We start from the raw sequence: 19752 nt of genomic DNA on the forward strand, positions 1-19752 counted from the left end.
CACAGATGTTTGGCCTGATCTGTTTCCCTCAGAGCAGGAAAAGTCTGTCTGATGTTTAGACTCTTCCTTTTTTCTTTCCACATCAGGTATTCCTAAGGAGAGGTAGCTCAAGGTCTGGAATGGTCATTACTCGCTGTGCCCCTCTGAGGACAGCACAGATGATCTAACACATCTGGGGCACGGGAAGATGAAGTGAAGCCTCCACTAAACACTGCACACACTTCCAATATTCACAAAAAAACCCTTAAGGCATGTCTGATATATATACAAAATAATTTATTACTGTAAACAAACATTTGGCTCATACAGCGAAAACATCTTGCAGTCAAGGCATTTTGTTTTAAAACGTCTTTGACCACTTAGCTGTGAGCCCAGCAGGCCATTAACTTCTCCTAAACTGACACATTTTCCAGTTGCTGAAACACTGTCTGCACAGCTAGTCCATTGGTGACTGAAAGATTGAAATAATGGGATCTTCATGGTTGGTAACCACAAGGACACTGCGGAACTTGTCAAACAGCGTCTTTAGCTGCGAGCGCCTCATGTTCTCATTGTACATAATCTCTTCCAGGTGGTGATGTCCTCGGAAATAGTGCAGTAGCCTGGAAGCAGTTAACATAACAAGAGAAAGAGTTTCACTGACTGATCAACAGTGTCAATCATCCATGAGACAGGACTTTTGCACCTCTGATGGGAGCCTTCATTGCTGTGAAGGTGGCAGCACTGGAATGCTGAGAAGCTCTCCAGACACTTTTGATCTCCACCTAACTGCTGGTAAACTAACTCTTTAGCCTATGCTGCCCAATTAAATTTTACAATATAATGCAAGTAGATTTATTCAAACCACCGAACAAATACTTTTTTATCTATTGAGAGACATAAACATTTCATTTCTAAGATAATTTCTCTGTTGAGCTGTCATAGGTTAAAAGGCAGCTGTGGTAAACACACAGAAGCATGAGGCAAAGGCAGGCAATCAGTTAGTTCATGTCATCCATGTACACCGCTCTCATGTTTGAACATAAAACAGAACAATGACAACCTTAAGAACACTTAATAAAACAAGCACACTATGGTCCTGTTGTCAGTTAAAGGCAGATTTAATCACCTCGCAAACATCCGCAGATCCTCTGGATTTTGTGCAGCGGGGATGTTAAGAATAAACTGCCTCTCGTGCTCTGACAGGCTGGCGAGCAGTGTCTCAGTCATCCTCTTGTTGAGTGGGGAGTCTCCACCAGTTAGCAGCTCTGCACTGGAGTTTTCCATACTGGGACTGGTTAGGGTCATGTCATCACTGCTGGCTACACAAAACAAGAAGAATGTCAGATTTTATAGTACCGAGTTAGAGCCGTAAGAGCAGAAGAGTAGAGGCGGGAGGACATACTCGGTGAGCCAAAACTGAGCGCACTAGGGGTACTGAGACTGCGACCTCCTACTCGGGCAGCCAGCGGAGGGTCTTCATCCCTCAGCCCAGGCTCATTCTCACTGGGTGGTACCAACAAGCACACATAAGTGTGCAGCTGGATCAGGAGGCGGCGCTGCAGCATCCAAACCACCATCTGGATTAACTGGGCCTGGTTAACCAGCAGAGCAGCAAACTGCATTAGGATAAACTGAAATAAGGGAATCGGAAAATGCTCACGTAACCAGGTCAAATATGTTTTAAAATAGATCCACAAGAAAGAGTCTGATCCTGTTCTCATGAAAAATGGAGGATGCATACACTAGAGACGATGTCCCTTTGCCATTAATAATTCATCAGGACCTACACTGCCAGAACAAGACGAAGAATGATGGCCCACCTCAAGGATTATAAGTATTATAACTTATGTTTGTGTTCAGTTTTCATATATATTTATATATTATAGGACATAGATATACATCAGGTTATTTCATTAAACATGCCTGAAATCATGCAAATTAAAAAAAAAATAAACTGGGACATTTTCACAGGTTTAATAAAGGTATTTCTCTTTTGAAATGCTTCACACATGTATTCCACATCATGCAATAACCCCCACCTCCTGTGTGGGAGCTTCCAGGGGATTTCTAAACTCAGCCAGTGAGACAGGCAGTGAGAACTTGGCTAACATAGAGGGCAGATCATGACCAGGAAACTGCCGGGCAAACTGCTCAGCCAATGGTGAATATCTATTCAAGGAGAAGAGAACAACACAGAGCTTATTCCATCACAGAACATCTTTTAAATTTAATTCCAAACAGTGTTGCAAGTCAGATCAGGAAGCCTCTCTATATGAGGAAATGCCATGGATGAGTGCTTAGCATTAGTGTGCTTCATTTCCTCTTCCCAGCTGGCTTATATCACATCAGATACTCACAGGCAGATGTTGGCATGCGGAGACAGCATGTAGACATTATTCTCACACAGTGGGTAGATGATAATTGCCTTGCCCCAATAAACCAAATGAGCAGCAATCTGAAAGATCTAAATGAGAAAATATTTGTCAATTAATCTCTAGGATGCCAAATGAAAGCAAAATAAGCAAATAAGAGCTACACATGGGGATTTTCTCAGATTTGCATTACATATATCTGCCACTAGATGACAGTAAAGACCACCCGACTAAACAACTTCTGAAGGTTATACTTTTTTAAAAGTATATATGTATGCACAGTACACTTTTTCACATTTTAACTTTCTTCTATTCTATAAGTGATACATACTGCACAATGATTTATAGATCTTTGTGTACTAAACACAACTAATGCATCTTTTAGACTTATAAAAACTAATTTCATCTGATAAATTCAAGGGAATCACATCTGACATTTTAAACTGGAAATCGGATCCAGGTAGTGTGACTGTCCTGTACCTGAAGTAAGGCCAGGTCAGCATCCTGTGCCAGCTGCTGCAGGTTTTTCACTGCTGAGCAGGTTTTAATCAGGCGAATCAATGCAGGGGAGCAGTCCAGGGGAAGCTGGCTGAGGAGTGTTTTCTCATTTTCCAGAAGCAACAGGGCATGATAGGGTCTGCAGGATCAGACACACAATACGGCTTCTAAATGAACATACATCCACATACAAGCAGACTCTGTTTGAAATAAACACACATTTATTTTATTTTACATACAAAGACAAAGGTATACATATTAAACTGTTTGTTAACTAAATATCCAATCAGCCAGTCATATGGCAGCAACTCATTGTGTTCAGGTATGCAGACATAGTCAAGACAGTCAAACTGAGCATCAGAATGGGGAAAAAAGATGATTTGAGTGACTTTGAATGTGGAATGGTTGTTTATGCCAGAAGCTGCTGATCTACTGGGATTTTCCCACACAGACATCTTTCAGGTTTACAGAGAAAAAGGTGAAAATGCCTTTTAGATGCAGGTCAGATAGGAAAGCAACAGTAACTTAAATAACTTGTCAAAACCAAGGTGTGCAAAAGAGCATCTCTGAATGTACAACACATTGAACCTAGGAATAGATGGGCTACAGCAGTAGACCACCCCACTGCCACTCATGTCAAATATGAACAGGAAACTGAGGCTACACAGGCTTACACAGACTCATTAAAATTTGACAGAAATCCCAATTGCATTTACAAACTGACAAATCTGCAGCAACCTGTTTGTGATGTTATTATGTCAACATGGCCCCAAATCTCAGAAGAATGTTTCCAGCACCTTGTTAAAACTATGCCATGAAGAATTCTGAAGGATAAAAGGGGTCCAACCAAGTACCTGCACAGGGCAGCAGCAACTAATGAGAGAGCTGATCAAAACTACAGCTATTACATTGAAATGCCAGTAGGCGGCACTAAAGACCACACTAAATTCTGCATCGTTTGAGTGCTTTATATATTAAGTACATACATTTGCTTACCAAATACAATCCAGCTAATTAAGGCACAAAACTTCTTTAACATAAACTGAGGGGAAATTAGACTATTCTGACTAAAGGCCTGAAGGGTAAGGTGACCTGTGGATCAAGGAGGGATTTTGACAAAGCTGTGTTATTTGATGGTTATAGACCTAAGCTGACTAGCCAACGTAGTACAAATGTGTGCATTTGAATGACTGCTGAAGTTATAAGCTGTGATAAGTCCATTTTTAGCAAATTAGTTTGTACTTTAATATTCCAAGCTGGCTGTCACAAAATGATTGTTTTCTGGCCTTAACAAGTTATTCATATTATTATGATTATTAGACATTATGAACACAATTGATTAATTCACAAATGCAACTGGATGAACTTATTTTGTCATGAAAAGATGCAATGTGTGAAAAAACAGAAGGAATCCACAGAAGCCACAGAGTAAGTTATGAATGTGTAATATAAATAATATCATTTTAAATATGACATGAAAAAGCATTAACTATTACACCCATGTGTTTATGTTTTGACCAATGAGGTCTATAGGTGTTTTTAATTGGCCATTTGTAGCAACACAGCCCACATCTGCTGATTTCATTTCATCTAGAACAGATATTCCCCTTCCCCACCCTTCCCGTGTCTTTAACTGTAAACAAGGTACTTCTAGTTACAGCTAATCAAATAAGATGTGAGATGTAAGAAAACGTAACATAAAAAGAAAAACAAATCTGTAATATACCTTATGGCCTTAAGGCTGCGCTCTAATGCCTCTGGGGGGATGTAGGTGTCACCAATCCTGTGGATCTTGTGCGGTAAACAGAAGCTCACCTCCAGCCAGTCGTTGATGTGAAGTCGCACCACACCGGTTGTACAAAGGCTGAAAAAGCGCCATCATCAGAATCAGCAATTGCAGAATCATATATTACACAAATTTAGACAGAAAATCCAAACAAATGAATGTAAAATGCATGTGGTCACACACCTGTCATACGCCTCCTTGAGGTCTCTTGCTAGCTTACATTTTGGAAGAATTTGTCTAAATGGGGACTGGGGGCTTCCATCTGCTGATACCAGAAGCAAAATACCAATATTCTATGTTAACAAAGATGTAAGTCTGACTAAGACCAAGCTGCAAATTTGATGTGTAGTCTGAGCTTGTATCTCACTTTCAGTCGTGGTAATTTCCTCCTGGACGGCCAGCATGAGTTTGGCCTCGCGGGTCAGATACTGGCAGCGGCGCTCCTCGTGCTGCAGAGCAATGGCAATGCGCCGTGACAGGTTGTGCATGCAGCTTATGACGGATGGGTCAGCATTTGCCTGCAGGCCAGAGATGAAAATCAGCCACTTTTTAAATGTCATAATTATGCAAAGAAAGAAAAATGTATTTGTTACACTTTGATTATAACACCAGTGCTTTTTTGTGTGGATGGTAAATGGTAAATGGACTGATTCTTATATAGTGCTTTTCTACTCTCCCGGAGTACTCAAAGTGCTGTATACAACATGGATCAGTTCACATTCATGTCCAGGCTGTCAGCTGTTAACTATTAAACATCCTGTTTATTTTACACCTAACGTCAGTTAATGATCTTAGCATGGCACCCGCTGAAAGATGAATGAATATGACTTAACACACTCAGTATAAATGTTGTTTTTGAGCACATCTTTGATGTTTATTTCTTGTCATATTTACGCAATTCAATACAAAGGCTCTGCAATAATTTCTACGTCTTATAATGTTAAGAATTACGAATTGCATTTTGATTAAACTTGAGCAGATGTGAGGTTGTTGTACATGGAATTATTGTTTCTTATAATCAGTCCACCTTAGGTATGAAAACAAAGATGGAGAAATGTATATAACACTAATTTTTTTTGTTTTACTGAGCTATTTTTACTTTATTGAGGAATTTTATGCAGCTTTTTTTATTGTATTTTATTTAAAATGTTACTTTTTACTTTTATTGTAATAAACTTTTACTTCTTGAGCTCCTATATTTTATTTTACATTCTGATTTATTCTAATTTCTTTTGTACAGTTTTCACACTACGATACTGTTTTGTCATACAGTGTTTTAATTCGTATAGTAATATTTTACATGTATATAAGTTGTGTTTAATGTTTTTTGCTGCTTTGACACAAGAATTTCCCAACATATTGGATATAAAGTAGATCTTATTTTAAGGTAAATGGACTGGTTCTTACATAGTGCTTTTCTACTCTACGTGAGTGCTCAAAGTGCGTGATAAAACTTTCACAAGGATACTTTGGCATGCAGCCTGGAGCACTAACCTTCTAATTAGTACCTCCACCTCCTGAGCATGGATCAGTAGCATCAATGCGTATTAGCCAAACATTGATACAGACTATATGACTCTTGTTGACGTACTGGTAAATAACTTGATATTTACAAATGTCAGTGTTTATAACTTATGTGTTTTGTGACAGTAACTGTTCCCCTACTTCAGATGTTAAAAGGTGTTTCAGGCTTCACATGTAGACAGGTGAAAATGTAAAAAGCAGAGTCAAGTGCTTTTGCCAAAGCAAAAGTAATAAAACTGTAACTTTACAGATATGTTGACCAATTAGAAGTCTACAAACAACAACAGTGTTTTTGACACTGATGTCAAAAATGAGATAAAGGCACACACCTTTGATGATGCAAAACAAATCAATCTTCTCCATTTAAATATGGGGTTTTTTCAAAGGCTCCATGTCCAGTGAACTAAAATGCTGTTTACGTGTAAACAAAGGCCAAAACTCAAAGAAAAAATACCTATGTACATGTGGAGCCTTTTAAATAGTTGAAAGACTTAGAAACTGTTTATAATGGAAATGTCTTTTTACCAACAAAGCAGAAGTGGATAAATAACTACAGAAATAAAATAATCAAATAAAATATCTCTATTAGCACTGCCCACTTGGGTCGGGGATGAGTTCCTGCCCCAAGTGGAGGAGTTCAAGTATCTCGGGGTCTTGTTCGCGAGTGATGGGAGAAGGGAGCCGGAACTCAACAGATGGATTGGTGCTGCGGACGCTGCACTGGTCCGTCGTGGTGAAGGGAGAGCTGAGTGTAAAAGCGAAGCTCTCAATTTACCGGTCGATCTACGTCCCTACCCTCACCTATGGCCACGAGCTGTGGGCAGTGACCGAAAGAACGAGATCGCGGATACAAGCGGTGGAAATGAGCTTCCTCCGAAGGGTGGCTGGCCTCTCCCTTAGAGATAGGTTGAGAAGTTCAGCCATCCGGGAGGGGCTCAGAGGAGAGCAGCTGCTCTTCCACATCAAAAGGAGCCAGTGAGGTGGTTTGGGCATCTGACAAGGATGCCTCCTGGGCGCCTCCTGCGTGAGGTGTTCCAGGCATGTCCCGGGGCAGACCCAGGACACGCTGGAGAGATTATATCTCTCGGCTGGCCTGGGAACGCCTTGGTATTCCCCTGGATAAGCTAGGGGAGAGGGAGGTCTGGGCTTCTCTGCTTAGGCTGCTGCCCCCGCGACCTGGCCCCGGATAAAGCGGAAGAAGATGGATGGATGGATATTAGCACTGGCAAGTGGGCAAATTGTTATTTTCACCATCAACTTCAACCATCATCATCTTCTCAGAAGTTCACAATTGGTGCATCCCTATTCAATGCAAGTTGATATGGTTTTATTAGAGAAATGAGAATATCAAATAATGTTAATTATAAACATAAATAATAAACATACAAAATACATGAAGACAAAATGTAGCAGTGTTTGGTTTACATACTGCCATGTGGGCCTGCTGTGTTTTTGTACAGAATTTCCACAGTTGCCAGGAAGATATTAAAAACATGACTAAGTACTTTTTGCTTGCTCTTACTGGGAACCATGACTCAGCATGGGGAGGGACGCGCTGGTCAACGTGATTAAGCCCCCCTTCCTCCCTCTAAGTTACCATGCTCTCACTGATAGAGTATACTGGAATATTATCAGCTACCCATACCACTCCCATTCACAGATTAAAGAAAACACAAAATCTATGTGTCCCACCCAAGCTAACTAAATGTAAATTATTATTAAGTTTAAAGTTTCCAATATCAAGAGTTTTACAGTTACACACTTAACATTTGGCCTCGCGGGTCAGGTACCGACCTATATCTGACATATATCAGTATATCTGTACATTTGCCCGTAGTACATCTGTATATTTGCTCTCCACTTATCTGTATATAATTGCTCTTATTGCACTTACTACTCTTGCACTTCTAATTAGATGCAAATTGTACTTCGTAACCCTGTATTTACACATGTGTAATGACAATAAAGGTGAATCCTAATCCTAAACATTTAAAATTAAAATCAAAATACATCTTGTGCATACCCTGAGTGCAAACACCACATTAAACAAGATCATTGTTGGCATTTCTCTCTTGGGTGAAGGATCTGTTTTAGAAACCTGCAAAGAAAAAAAGACAAACTTATCACCAGATGCAAAATCTAGACAAGCCTTTATATTAAAATGTCGGTTTACAGTTTGTTATTTTGCTGTTATAGTCAAAACTACTAACTGATGCCATTTTTTAGATTTATTTTTTTTCTTTGGAAGACTATGACATTTAAAAACGCTCAAATAAAACCTGCCACAACTTTTCCAATGTCCAGTGCAACAAAATCAAATGTTGTAACAAAAAGAGCAGTACAGTATTTAATTTGATAAAAGGAGGTTTCACACTTTTCACTTGTAAAATGAATTAAATAATTAAGACCTAATCAAAATGCTATGGAAGCTAAGCCTTAACCTTAAGGCCTAACTTCCATGATATGTCACACCAGACTTGTACAATGATCTTATGAATTTACTGTGGACTGAAATGTTCAGTTTAGGTAAACAGAAGTGCTGCATGACATCCATGGTAATTTTAAGTCAGATACAGTAGGTGTTGTTGTAAAGAATAAGTGCAACCCTTGTGACTTTCATATTTCTCTATTTTCTCCACCCTGTGTGATACACCATTATCTTAGCAACACATGCTGTGAGTCATTAGACTAAAAGACTGACAGCGGGGAGCTTCAGCCAAATTTCAAACAAGCCACGATTGAATATATATTATTCAAGCTAAGTACCGATACACAACAATATGATAATAATGATGATAATAATTATAATAATAGTTGACACTTTCTATTGTTTATTGTTTATGTATTAGTCAACATATATACATCAACAAATTTCAAAACAGCGCAGCATTTCGCTAAAAATCAACAAACAAAGACGTAAAACATTACAACAACAATAATTTGCCATTCATGTTTCAGTTAAGCTCTGCAGGTACTGCTTTAGTGGCTTCTTAAATGAACCCCTGTTTTTGATCAGTTTGGTGTTGCTTGGCAACCCGTTCCAGAGAGAGGAACCTCTGTATAGAACAGCTCTTGTCATAAAATTAGTTCAACTGTAAGCTAAAGAATTCACTTCATGTGTCACGAGATCGTGGCTAAAACCAGTACTTACAAAAGAAATGTGGCACAGATTTCATAATAAAGGAGTTTGCATAAATAAATAATAAAACACGTGAATTGAATTGTTTATCAGCAGTGAGCCAAAATATTTGCTTATACATGTTCCACACATTTGTATTGTAGGAGCTTTCAGCAGCAGGTGACCACATTAATGAGCAACACTCCACATGTGACAGAACAAGTGAGCAGATGTCATTAATCAAAACAAAGGAGCTGGAGACCCAACAGCTGATTAGTCAGTCCTATTATATTTCTTTAAAATCAGTGAACACAGTGCCAAGACTCTCACTCTATCTTACAGACCTTCATTTAGGCCTCACTCCACATGTTTAGAGACTAGGGCTGCCACGATTAGTCGACTAGTCACGATTATGTCGACTATCAAATTGTCGACGACTAATTTAATAGCCGACGCATCGTTTGAAGCTTTGCAAGATCCCAAAAGACGCAGGAATAAGTAGGATTTAAGAGTGTAATAACGGACTGAAACAGAAGGTGGCAGCACTGCATGTACAAGGATGCCAGCTGCCGTTAAACCCCGAAGAAGAAGAAGCAGTGTCAGGTATCGTAGCTGTGTCCAAATTCAGGAACCCATCCTACTGTGCCCGCATTTGTAGGCCGATTACGTTACAGACTGTCCAAATTCGAAGACTCTGACAAAAGCGGCCAACAAATGCGCCCTTCATTTCCCCAAATTTGAAGGATGGGTCGGGTGTATACTTCGTGGCCCAACCTATCCCAGAATTCATAGCGCGACCCTGCTCAGTTTACAACAATGGCGGCAGTTAGTTAGTTTTAATATTAGTCTTATTATTCTTTCTGGGTCACAAACTAAACGTTTAACATATTTTCAGGCGAGAATGTAGCTGTGTAAACTTCAAATATCTGCTCAATTTATCAAGACATCACATATTTTCAAAAGCGCTCCGACGTTTTTTGCTACTCAGGTTAAATATATATAAGTCACTTAGATAACTTACAAATGTTATTGTTTGGCTTTTTTCAGTATTTTATTTGTTCCTGGGTAAATCGGTTTGGCTGAGATTAGAGTTATAGTTTTTACACAGCTGAATAAACGTCAAGCAGACAACTGATTATCAGAAGTGTGAGATGCTCGAGAATATACTCCGGTGTCCTGTTATATTTTAGATAGCAAGGAGTTTATTAAACTTCACCGAAACAATCTGCAAATTTCATTAAAATGTAATAAACTGTCACCTTGTCTTTACTTTTAGTTTGCACATACCTTACACACTTAAAGCTGTAAGCTAATGATAGTTATATAAGAGCAGATGCGTGCTGGTGCAATAAGCTGTACGTTTTATGTCCAATGGATGCATGATTTGATTAGTCGACTAATCGCAAAAATAATCGGTGACTAGTCAACTATCAAAATAATCGTTTGTGGCAGCCCTATTAGAGACAAGACCTGTGTATATCCTTAATACTAGAACTGACATCAGTGTAGCTAATAGAGGGAGAATAGTTGCCCTGTACGAGATGCATACAATCCATGGCTGTATTACAGTCAATAAAGGTACTTTTTACAGTGAACACATCAGTTGCCAGAATTTCAGGCTTTGAGTCGCATTTCTACACTGAGATTGCTTCAAAATGAAAACAGTGTGAACACGCGGATCAATGAAACATCACAAACAGACTTTGAAGTTATTTGCTTTTCTTTAAACTTCTCTCTAGAGTCACATGTTTTAAATATCATCTTAAAAGTTTGTTAGACTATAGGTACTAATGTGACTCAAATCCAAAGTGTGCTAGATTAAAGTCTGAATCTCAGGTGTAAGTAAGTAGATGTAAAGTTTAATTATTAAGCGCTTTTCATAGACAGGCAACTTTTCTCCCTATGGTTAATACCTGCAGTCTCACATAGCATGCATATATAACGTCTTGCATCTTAAGCTGTGCTTGGTAGAATATACTGCTCATGAATTAGTGCACTGTTAACCTAGCACCTGTGAGCCATAAGCAATTTTTTTGCAATTGCAGCCTTATAGTAAGTTTCCCCAAATAGCAAATTTGACCCTATAACATGCTGATTAAATACGTTTTCTGACCAGAAATTATTTACACCTGTCAGCATGTGAGCTCAATTTTTTATCTGTTCCTACCTGGATGATAGGAGGATGCTGAAGCAGGGTGGGGTGGCCCACAAATCGAACATTGTCTATCTTCAGTTCAAACTTCTTTCCACACATATCAGATTTGGTGGCCAGGATTGTGGAGAGGACGATGTCAGAGAACCTAAAAGAGGGAAAAACCCCAATAAGAAAATGTGCAGTGTGGGGAGAGCGCGGACATCACAGACACAACTGAGATGAGTGAGAAAGTTTAAATTAGCTCAGTTTGCTTATACTTTTCACATTCCTGTCTATCGGAGAGGTTACATTAATCAGATGCATCTGCCTGTAATTAAATTCAACAAGTGTATAAATGGAAAACAAAACTTGTTTGCCTACTAGAGAGGCGAAAAGAGGAAAAAGGCCTCTTTGCGGAAAAGGTGCAATCGCTGTATGAATGAAGAGTGTGAAAGACTCATGCTGGTTTGACTTAAGTAACTCATGCTGTGATCAAAAGGACACAAATTAAGGTGTTAACTCTCGGAAATAAAAAAAAAATTAAACACACCACAGACTTACTCCACCACCACAATTTGAACTGTGTTCTTTAAAGCTTACTCTACATGCTAGAGGTAATATAAACAATACAGACTAAAGCTTCAATGATAGCCTTAAACTCATATTTTGTAAAAACCAAAGCACTGATTCATTCTTGTACGACATTTTAAAAGGATTGTGTACTTAGATCAGGGTTGGAGATCCATATAAGACACAAAATAGGAAAGAAGGGGATAAAAAGACAGGGGTGATCTAAGCGAAGGAAAGGTGGTTTAGAATGATTTCGTCTTACCCTGCTACCAACTGTTCGTCAGTTAGTGGAGATTGCTCTCTGAAATGGGGATTGGGCCACAAAAAAGAAGAAAAAAAAACAAACAAAAGGGAAAATGCAACACACAGTTGGGCTAAATGCATAAAAATGGACATCAAAACAAGCCGAACAAACATGTGATAATGTGATGTGAAAACACTGGTGTGCTGAAGTTCTAATACCAGCAGTGCTGGTTAGTGAGCTTCTATACCCGCCTCAAAGGTTTTCAAGGTAACTAAGTTTGTAATAAAATATAACAGTACAATAAAATAAGTCTGAATTATCTTTACGGTTAATACAGTTAATGTATGGCTTCAAATAATTTTAAACGCTGCTGGTGGGAAGTAACAGAATATATATCAGAAAAATCATAATCCTGATTTTCAACAAAAATTTTCTTATTTTTGTTCTGCTAAATTAGTCTGGAAATTCCTACACTACCTGCCCAATATCTAAGATATGTTTCACGTCATGAACACCAAATGAAAGCTGCTCTTATGCAATTGAATGGCACTGCTTGCTTTAATAAAGCTAATAATAACAAAATGACGTAAACAAAGCTTCTATGAATAGGTTATTTTACAGACTTATATGAACATTATACAGCTATTGACACGTATGTGGCATCACTGAGAAGCATTTTTACTCTTTTGTTTTACTCAGTAGATGAAGAAGTGTCCCAGCTAAATTCAGAACGTGACTGCTGGTGTGGTTACACAGTAACTGCCTTGATGGAACCTTACTAGCATGAAAGACAAAATAGAAACTCATCTTAAGATAGGGCTGTGCAATATGACCAAAATCTCATATCCCGATATAAGAATTCTATCATCCCGATAACGATATAAATCACAAAAATGTAACATTTTCTGTAAATTCTGTGAATCTCGGGCAGCTCGTCTTGCGGGAAGTGTTTCCAGCTGCGCGTCATGTACCTGGAGTCGAGTGTTTTAACCGATGCATGAAAACTATACATTTTTAGACATAAGTTGTAAAGGCCGCCGTTTTCTTTGTGAGTATTTATCACACAGCGTGCTGCGGGGGAAAGCCTGTTCTAACGTTTGAGTCCAAGGTTTATTTTTTAGCACCTGGCGGCTCTTTTTAAATTCTCATCCGTAAATAATCTGCTCTTTCACGTGATTCAGTTTATTTTGAAAAGTCTCAACAGGATCTTGAGCTTTATTGTGAAAGGTTTATGTGGAACATAAACAAGCGGAGACGCGATGCTGTTACCGTTGTTGTTGCTAACCACAACGCATAAAAACAGGCGCTTGTCCGTCTGTAGTGTGGTTATATAAAATATAAGAGAAAGAGAGAACTTTAAGAAATTAATATAGCCACTACAGTGACCATCAAAACGATGAAAAAATATTGCCGTAAACAGTTTATTTTGTGACACCACGAAACAAACGATAGCGTAAAATGAAACGATAGACGTTTTTATATCGTCATCCGATATATCGAACAGCCCTATCTTAAGATGCACATTAGGGGGTTACATACACTCACTGCCCACTATACTACATACACTTGCTCAACTGCTTGTTAATGCAAATATCTAATCAGCCAATCACATGGCAGCAACAGAGTCAAGTCAACCTGCATAACCAACTCTAGCATTTACACAGAATGGCCTAAAACCGAGAAAATGTTAAGTAAGTGGTGCTTTTCTGGGTGAAAATGCTTTGTTGGTGCCAGAAGACAAAGGAGAATGGACAAACTATTTTGAGCTTAGACCCAAGGCATGCAGAAGAGCGTTGCTAAAAGCACATCACATCAAACGTTTAAACAGATGGAAAATGGGTCCAATCCATTACTAGTAAGGTGTACCTAATAAAGTGGCCAGTGAGTGTATCTCTTAGCAGCTGGGAAAAGTGAGTCTATCCAAGCAGCACCTTGGGCTGTGACAAATATTAGGTACAAAGTGAGGTGAACGTTTTTGTTTTAAAAAATATATATACTGAACTGTTTTACTCAATTATTTTATCAGTTTAATAAAGTTTATTAAAGGTCATCCACACAATTAATTAAAATCAGTAGTTCTCAACAGCTCAATGTTTTCAATAACCTAATAGCTTAACCTAATAGTTTTTCCTGGTAATCCACACTCTCCCACAGTTTGAGAACCACTGATTTAAAATGTGTGTCAGCATCTATAATATTGCTGAAAAACAAAAAGTGTGTCTAGATGGGGGAAAAAAGATTACAAGCATGATGGAGGAAACATAATGAGCTTAATAAGCTCATTTGGATCTCAGAATGAAACAGTAAGTTGAATAATACATAAAAAAAAGTAAATGAAGATTATAGAAATACCTTGAATCACCATCCTGGTCATCAAGCTCATCCCCAGATGTGTTCAGCACATATGGATTCCGCTGTTTTGCTTGTGGACAGATATCAGTGAGAGTTAGTCATTATGAAAAATACATATTAGACTCATAACAAAAATAAGAACCACTGTGAATCTGACTTCAACTCACTGATCATAAAATTGTGTTAGAGAGACACATGCTTTTACTGTCCTAGTTCATGTCCCTGTTCCTAGTAAAAGCCTCTCAGCATCAGTACTGTGCCAGTATTTGCCAAAAACACAATTGCTGGTATTTAAACTGCTGTAAATAACTTCATGGCCTACAGTCTCAAAGATATCGCTCATGAATGATATGACGTCATTCTGAGCGAGAAAGAACAGTCCTATCACAAGGTAGAACTTTTATATATCTTTGAATTATCCAGGTAAAAAGTGTCATTAAAATGCATTTTTAAGAGAAACCTGGGCCAGTCCTGATCTAGAACACAGAGTAGGTGCAATAACGCTGAGACATACAGATACTGGCAAATCAAGTAAATGCTTTATTTTATATAAAATCCTGTCCGGAAATCTTTTTGACTGCAGCCTATTTCCAATTATAAGAAAGGTTATTAGGCATAAAAGACACACAGAAACAACTGCAATGAGTTTTTGGCGCAACACCAGCAACAAGAGGAACTTGTGAATGAACAAAAGTACATCAAATTTATGTGGCACATCCACCAACAACAATCTGAGAGGCCAAGAGGGAAACTTCAAGAAAGAAGAACAAGCAGACCCGATCCTCAAAAAAAAAAAAAAAAAAAAAGACAATCCGCAGTTCCAAAGTCGACAATCACAACAAAAGGGACTGTTGGTCTGCCCTGGATTACACTGCTGCTTTATTATCTCCTGTAAATATGTAATTACGTGGAAGTGACACCGGGTTATCTGTGTGTGCGTAAATGTTTATGTTTCTGCTTCATGCTAATGCTACGCCTACCTGAGAGAGATGACGGACACTCAGCGACCTTTTGGTAGGGATATCGGAAAAGGAGTTTGTTCCCTCGGCTTCCAGAGCTAACCAGTATGACGCTAATAGGGCTGGTTTTGTCGCCGCATTTGTATGCACTACTTTGGGACTGAGGGTACAAGGACTTTCGGTCATCTGGTAGACCGACTGACGGGTTGAGCATCATGTTAGCATTCTAGCTAACTCCTCAGTTAGCTTCAAACAGACAGGGAGCGTAATCTTGCTTCACTTCAAGCTTAATACCAGTGTTTGCCATACAAAGACACCGACCAGAGACAAATTATAGCCTGACTAAAGTTAACTATAAAGCCTTGATATTATACCCTACCGCACATCCATCCACCACTGTTGGGATTGTTTTGTGTCACTGTGAAAACTGTTCGGCTGAAACAAAGAGGGCAGATATCATATTCTTCCGCTACTACTTAATCTACTGCGTCACTCACCGTGATTTCTATAGATTTTGCTTCCAAGGAGCGAGACTTTCTTGAATTGTTGTTATTAATATTTTTGAATTAGTCTTGAGCAATAGATATCCAGGCTTTATGAGGGTATTTTGAAGTTTTCCTTTGCACGTTGACTGACTTTTCACTTATTTTTAGTCCTTCAGACTAACTTAACGTTGAGCTATGAAGACCCAATCTAAGACATGAACCAGTGCTGTGTCAACACATTACAAATAACCTAAATGAACTCCTAATTAACTACCGCAGATCTCATCAGCATGAAAAGCAAGAAATTACTCTCTGAGTCAGAAAAATCACTTTGAGAATCTTTTGAAAAAAAGTTGTCAGGAATACATAATTTAGAGGATGCATACGCAGGACAACGAGAGCCCAAGAAACCAAATATAGCTCAGAGAGAGCGTTTGTATGGGACAATGTGGGACATGTTACTAATGCTTCAAGGTGATTGGAAATTGTTGTTTATCTTAATTTGAAAATTATAATATAATAATAGATACACATAAACAACTGTTTGTGTATTCTGTAGATACACAAACAACTGTGAAAGACAATGTAATACAATCCTCCACTCCTCTAATAAGTCAAAGTTGTTTTATTTAATGATATAATTCATGTATTTATTTGTTTATTCTTATTTAATTATACACTCATGAGTTCATTTTCTATTGCCATAACTTTCTCTTCTGTACCATTTTGTGTGATGTGTTAATTTTAATAAAGATTCTATTATACTTTTTTTTAAATTTTTTAATAAAAAAGTACCTCATAAAGTGCCACACCAGGTCACTCGATTTTCATGGGATTCCTAAAAAGTATATTTGTAGATGTCAACAAATATTATTTAAGGACAGGGAGACATGATATAGTCACAATAAACAGATGTTGCCATGCATATGTACATGAATTGCATATATGCACTGCAATAAACACTCATTGGCCACTTCATTAGGTTGGCCACTTCATTAGGTACATCTTGCTAGTACTAAGTTGGACTTCCTTTTACCTTCATAACTGCATCAATTCTTCATGGCATAAATTCAACAATGTGCTGGAAACGTTCCTGAAAGATTTTTGCATTTCCATGACAATATCACACAGTAGGTGTGTGATCTATGTTGTGAATCTCTCTTTCCACTGCATCCCAAAGCTACTGTGTTGGATTGGGATCTGGTGACTGTGTACCAGTAGGAAAAGGATGACGATGACGATGAAATGGTAAAACTCCAAACGAGATATTGAGGAACTAAATTGTTTCTAAAACCTATTTTCATTTCTTGTCCATTTTTCTTTTCTTTTCTTTTCTTTTTTTTTTCTTTTAATAATAATAATAATAATAATAATAACAATAAATTATTTATAAAGCGCCTTTCAAGACATGCACCCAAGGACACTTTACAATTAGATAAAGCACATAATGGAAAAATGATAAAATGAAGAACAATAAAACAAAAGCACAAGATAAAATTAACAAACAGTGGGTTCACAGTGAATATGCAGATTTGAACAGATGGGTTTTGAGTTGAGATTTAAACTGGGGGAGATTCTTTTTAAATCTCTGTATGGATCGGAATATGTCTGACAACAAAACACAAATAACCTTTTCCCCTGTTTTGCACAGTAATTGTAATCCGCTCTAATTTTAGTTTATCTTAACTCTATAAAACAAGCTCGTCAATGTCAAATTTTATCCACTAGATGACGCATTTGGGCGACTGTGGGAACTTTGACTTTAGATCCAGATGAAGATGATGGATGGATGGATGGCTGGATGGATTGCACTCTCTTTATTCTCCATTTTGAATATCACGTGAGTATAGGAACTCTGTTTATTCACTTGCATGCATTTAGAGCTGCACTATAATCCCCGGCTGACGCCTGCAGAAATAAAGCACATTTTAACAGTGGTAACTTTGTTTGTTCAAAAATAATAAGGGGATATGTATGAAGATTTTTGTAAGGTCTTCTGTCATAAAGTACTAAAAGACCCGGGCACCCGGTGTGTATCAGTTCCAAAACTTTCAACCGCGCCCTCACGATATGTGACACACTGTTATCATTAATTTTAGAAAACCACTCCCTTTTATATCAAACTGTACATTTTTAAAGAAGCCAGAATAACCGTTCTCCGCTGGCAAAGATAAGAAATAAATTACTGTAAATAACTCACAACAAATATACAATTTGCTGACTCACAAGGGCACACACCTTATTCTCACCACCCCGGCACTTTTCCAGGTGATCACGCCACAACAGGTTGCAGTCAGTTTATTGCATTTCATTTTTCTATGCAACAGTTTCAAAGCAGGAACATGTCGGAAACCGGAAGACTGCTGCACATCTTTTTGTTTGTAAATGTGAACTGACACTTCAGAAAACTCAGTGGTACCCAAAGAGTCTAAAATAAAATAAAAAGTCTACACTAATTATATCCATAGTCGCAATCGATATAGTAGAATGAATACTGGTTGAGAATCAGAGGAGATGGCAATCCGTTATATAATACTAAGTATCTTTGAAACACGTTGTAATGAGGACAAAGAAATGTAAATAATGAATGAGTCGGGGCATATTTCCTAATTAAGAAGTCATTAATGTTGTTTTTGAAGACAAAATTAAACTGACACAAAATGATTCTTAGTGTTGAATTATCGGGTATAAGAACACCTGAAATGATCGCACGGAGAATGAGTTTGATTTGAGTTTTTTTATTTTTTTATTTTAATTTTATTAGTGCATATGGCAACAGAGTTAAAGAGATATGATTTTACAATCACTTTTATGACTGTTGCACATCTTTGATGAACTGGCACTCCAGAGATTTAGTGGTACTGTCTACCCAGGGCATTAACGACCACGGACAAAAACTTCTGCCAGGCTTCCTGGACCTCAGGGGTGAAGACGCTGGGACCAAACTTAGCGGCAACGCACACGCTGATGCATTCAGAGAACAGCTAAAATGAGAGAAAGAAAATGCTTAACAGAGTTAATAAACACAAACTAATTAGATAACCTTTTCAGGTCCATGTGTGATGATTGTTTCTGGGTGCTGGTGGGGAGATACCCTGAAGTTATCGGGATCCACGTGGAGCTTCTCAGAGTGCATAACGCTCAGTTTGGCGTAGGTCTGCTTGATGTTGTCCAAGTTCTTCACAGCATTTTCCAGACCACCCATCACGGTCTTTCCGTGTTGTGCCACTTTGGGGTTTCCCATAATGGCGGCATTGGTGGACAGGTCTCCAAAGGCTTTGAAGTATCTCTGACCCCAGGGGTACACAATCAGATGCCTGGAATAAGACAAGAGAGAGAAAAAAACAACTATTTTAATGCATATATATATATATTTTTTTAAAATATGCATTTAAAGCTAAAAAGACAAACATACGTGTAGATGCATTGGTTTCAGTTCGGTTTTAAGATTATAGGAAGAGAAAGTCACACAATACATAAATGTGTTTCTAAATTGCAATGAGCTGCAGGTTACCTGCTGAGGGCCAGGGGACCGATTTCCCCCACATCGATCTTTCCCCACAGGCTTATGATGGCCTTGCGCTCAGCATCTGTCCACTCGACCATTTTGACAGCGTAAAGGTTTTCACGTAGCTTGTGATCAGAAACCTTTTCGCAAACGCCGATCCTCGGGAGCTTTTTATTAATTACATAGTGCCACACCTCTTCGTCCTGGAAGCATCTGATTG

At 38.3% G+C, this 19752-nt stretch overlaps 2 protein-coding genes across 8 annotated transcripts; both read right to left on the reverse strand.

Annotated features, from left to right (window-relative positions):
- Positions 1-256: 256 nt before the first annotated feature.
- Positions 257-15976, reverse strand: nprl3 (NPR3-like, GATOR1 complex subunit). Of its 7 annotated transcripts, none has more exons than XM_084925551.1 (14): positions 15561-15976; positions 14581-14650; positions 12247-12285; positions 11448-11580; positions 8186-8260; positions 5006-5156; positions 4822-4900; positions 4579-4716; positions 2835-2991; positions 2340-2446; positions 2022-2151; positions 1385-1613; positions 1109-1301; positions 257-602 (listed from the first exon to the last, which is right to left on the reverse strand). In XM_084925551.1, the coding sequence occupies exons 1-14, from the start codon at positions 15754-15756 to the stop codon at positions 437-439; spliced, it is 1863 nt and encodes a 620-aa protein (XP_084781677.1). In that variant the 5' UTR covers positions 15757-15976; the 3' UTR covers positions 257-436. The 7 variants fall into 7 exon arrangements, with proteins under 7 accessions (XP_084781677.1, XP_084781678.1, XP_084781676.1 ...); XM_084925552.1 differs by having other exon boundaries at positions 1385-1598; positions 4822-4903; XM_084925550.1 differs by having other exon boundaries at positions 4822-4903.
- Positions 15977-18746: 2770 nt separating this feature from the next.
- LOC146388329 (hemoglobin subunit beta-A-like) lies at positions 18747-19691 on the reverse strand. Its single transcript, XM_084925567.1, has 3 exons — positions 19539-19691; positions 19119-19341; positions 18747-19008 (listed from the first exon to the last, which is right to left on the reverse strand). Exons 1-3 carry the CDS (start codon positions 19628-19630, stop codon positions 18877-18879), a joined length of 447 nt encoding a protein of 148 aa, XP_084781693.1. The 5' UTR covers positions 19631-19691; the 3' UTR covers positions 18747-18876.
- Positions 19692-19752: the final 61 nt, after the last annotated feature.

This window comes from Perissodus microlepis, chromosome 4, assembly GCF_051167445.1.
Source record: "Perissodus microlepis isolate ML-2025 ecotype Zambia chromosome 4, ASM5116744v1, whole genome shotgun sequence".
NCBI lineage: Eukaryota > Metazoa > Chordata > Actinopteri > Cichliformes > Cichlidae > Perissodus > Perissodus microlepis.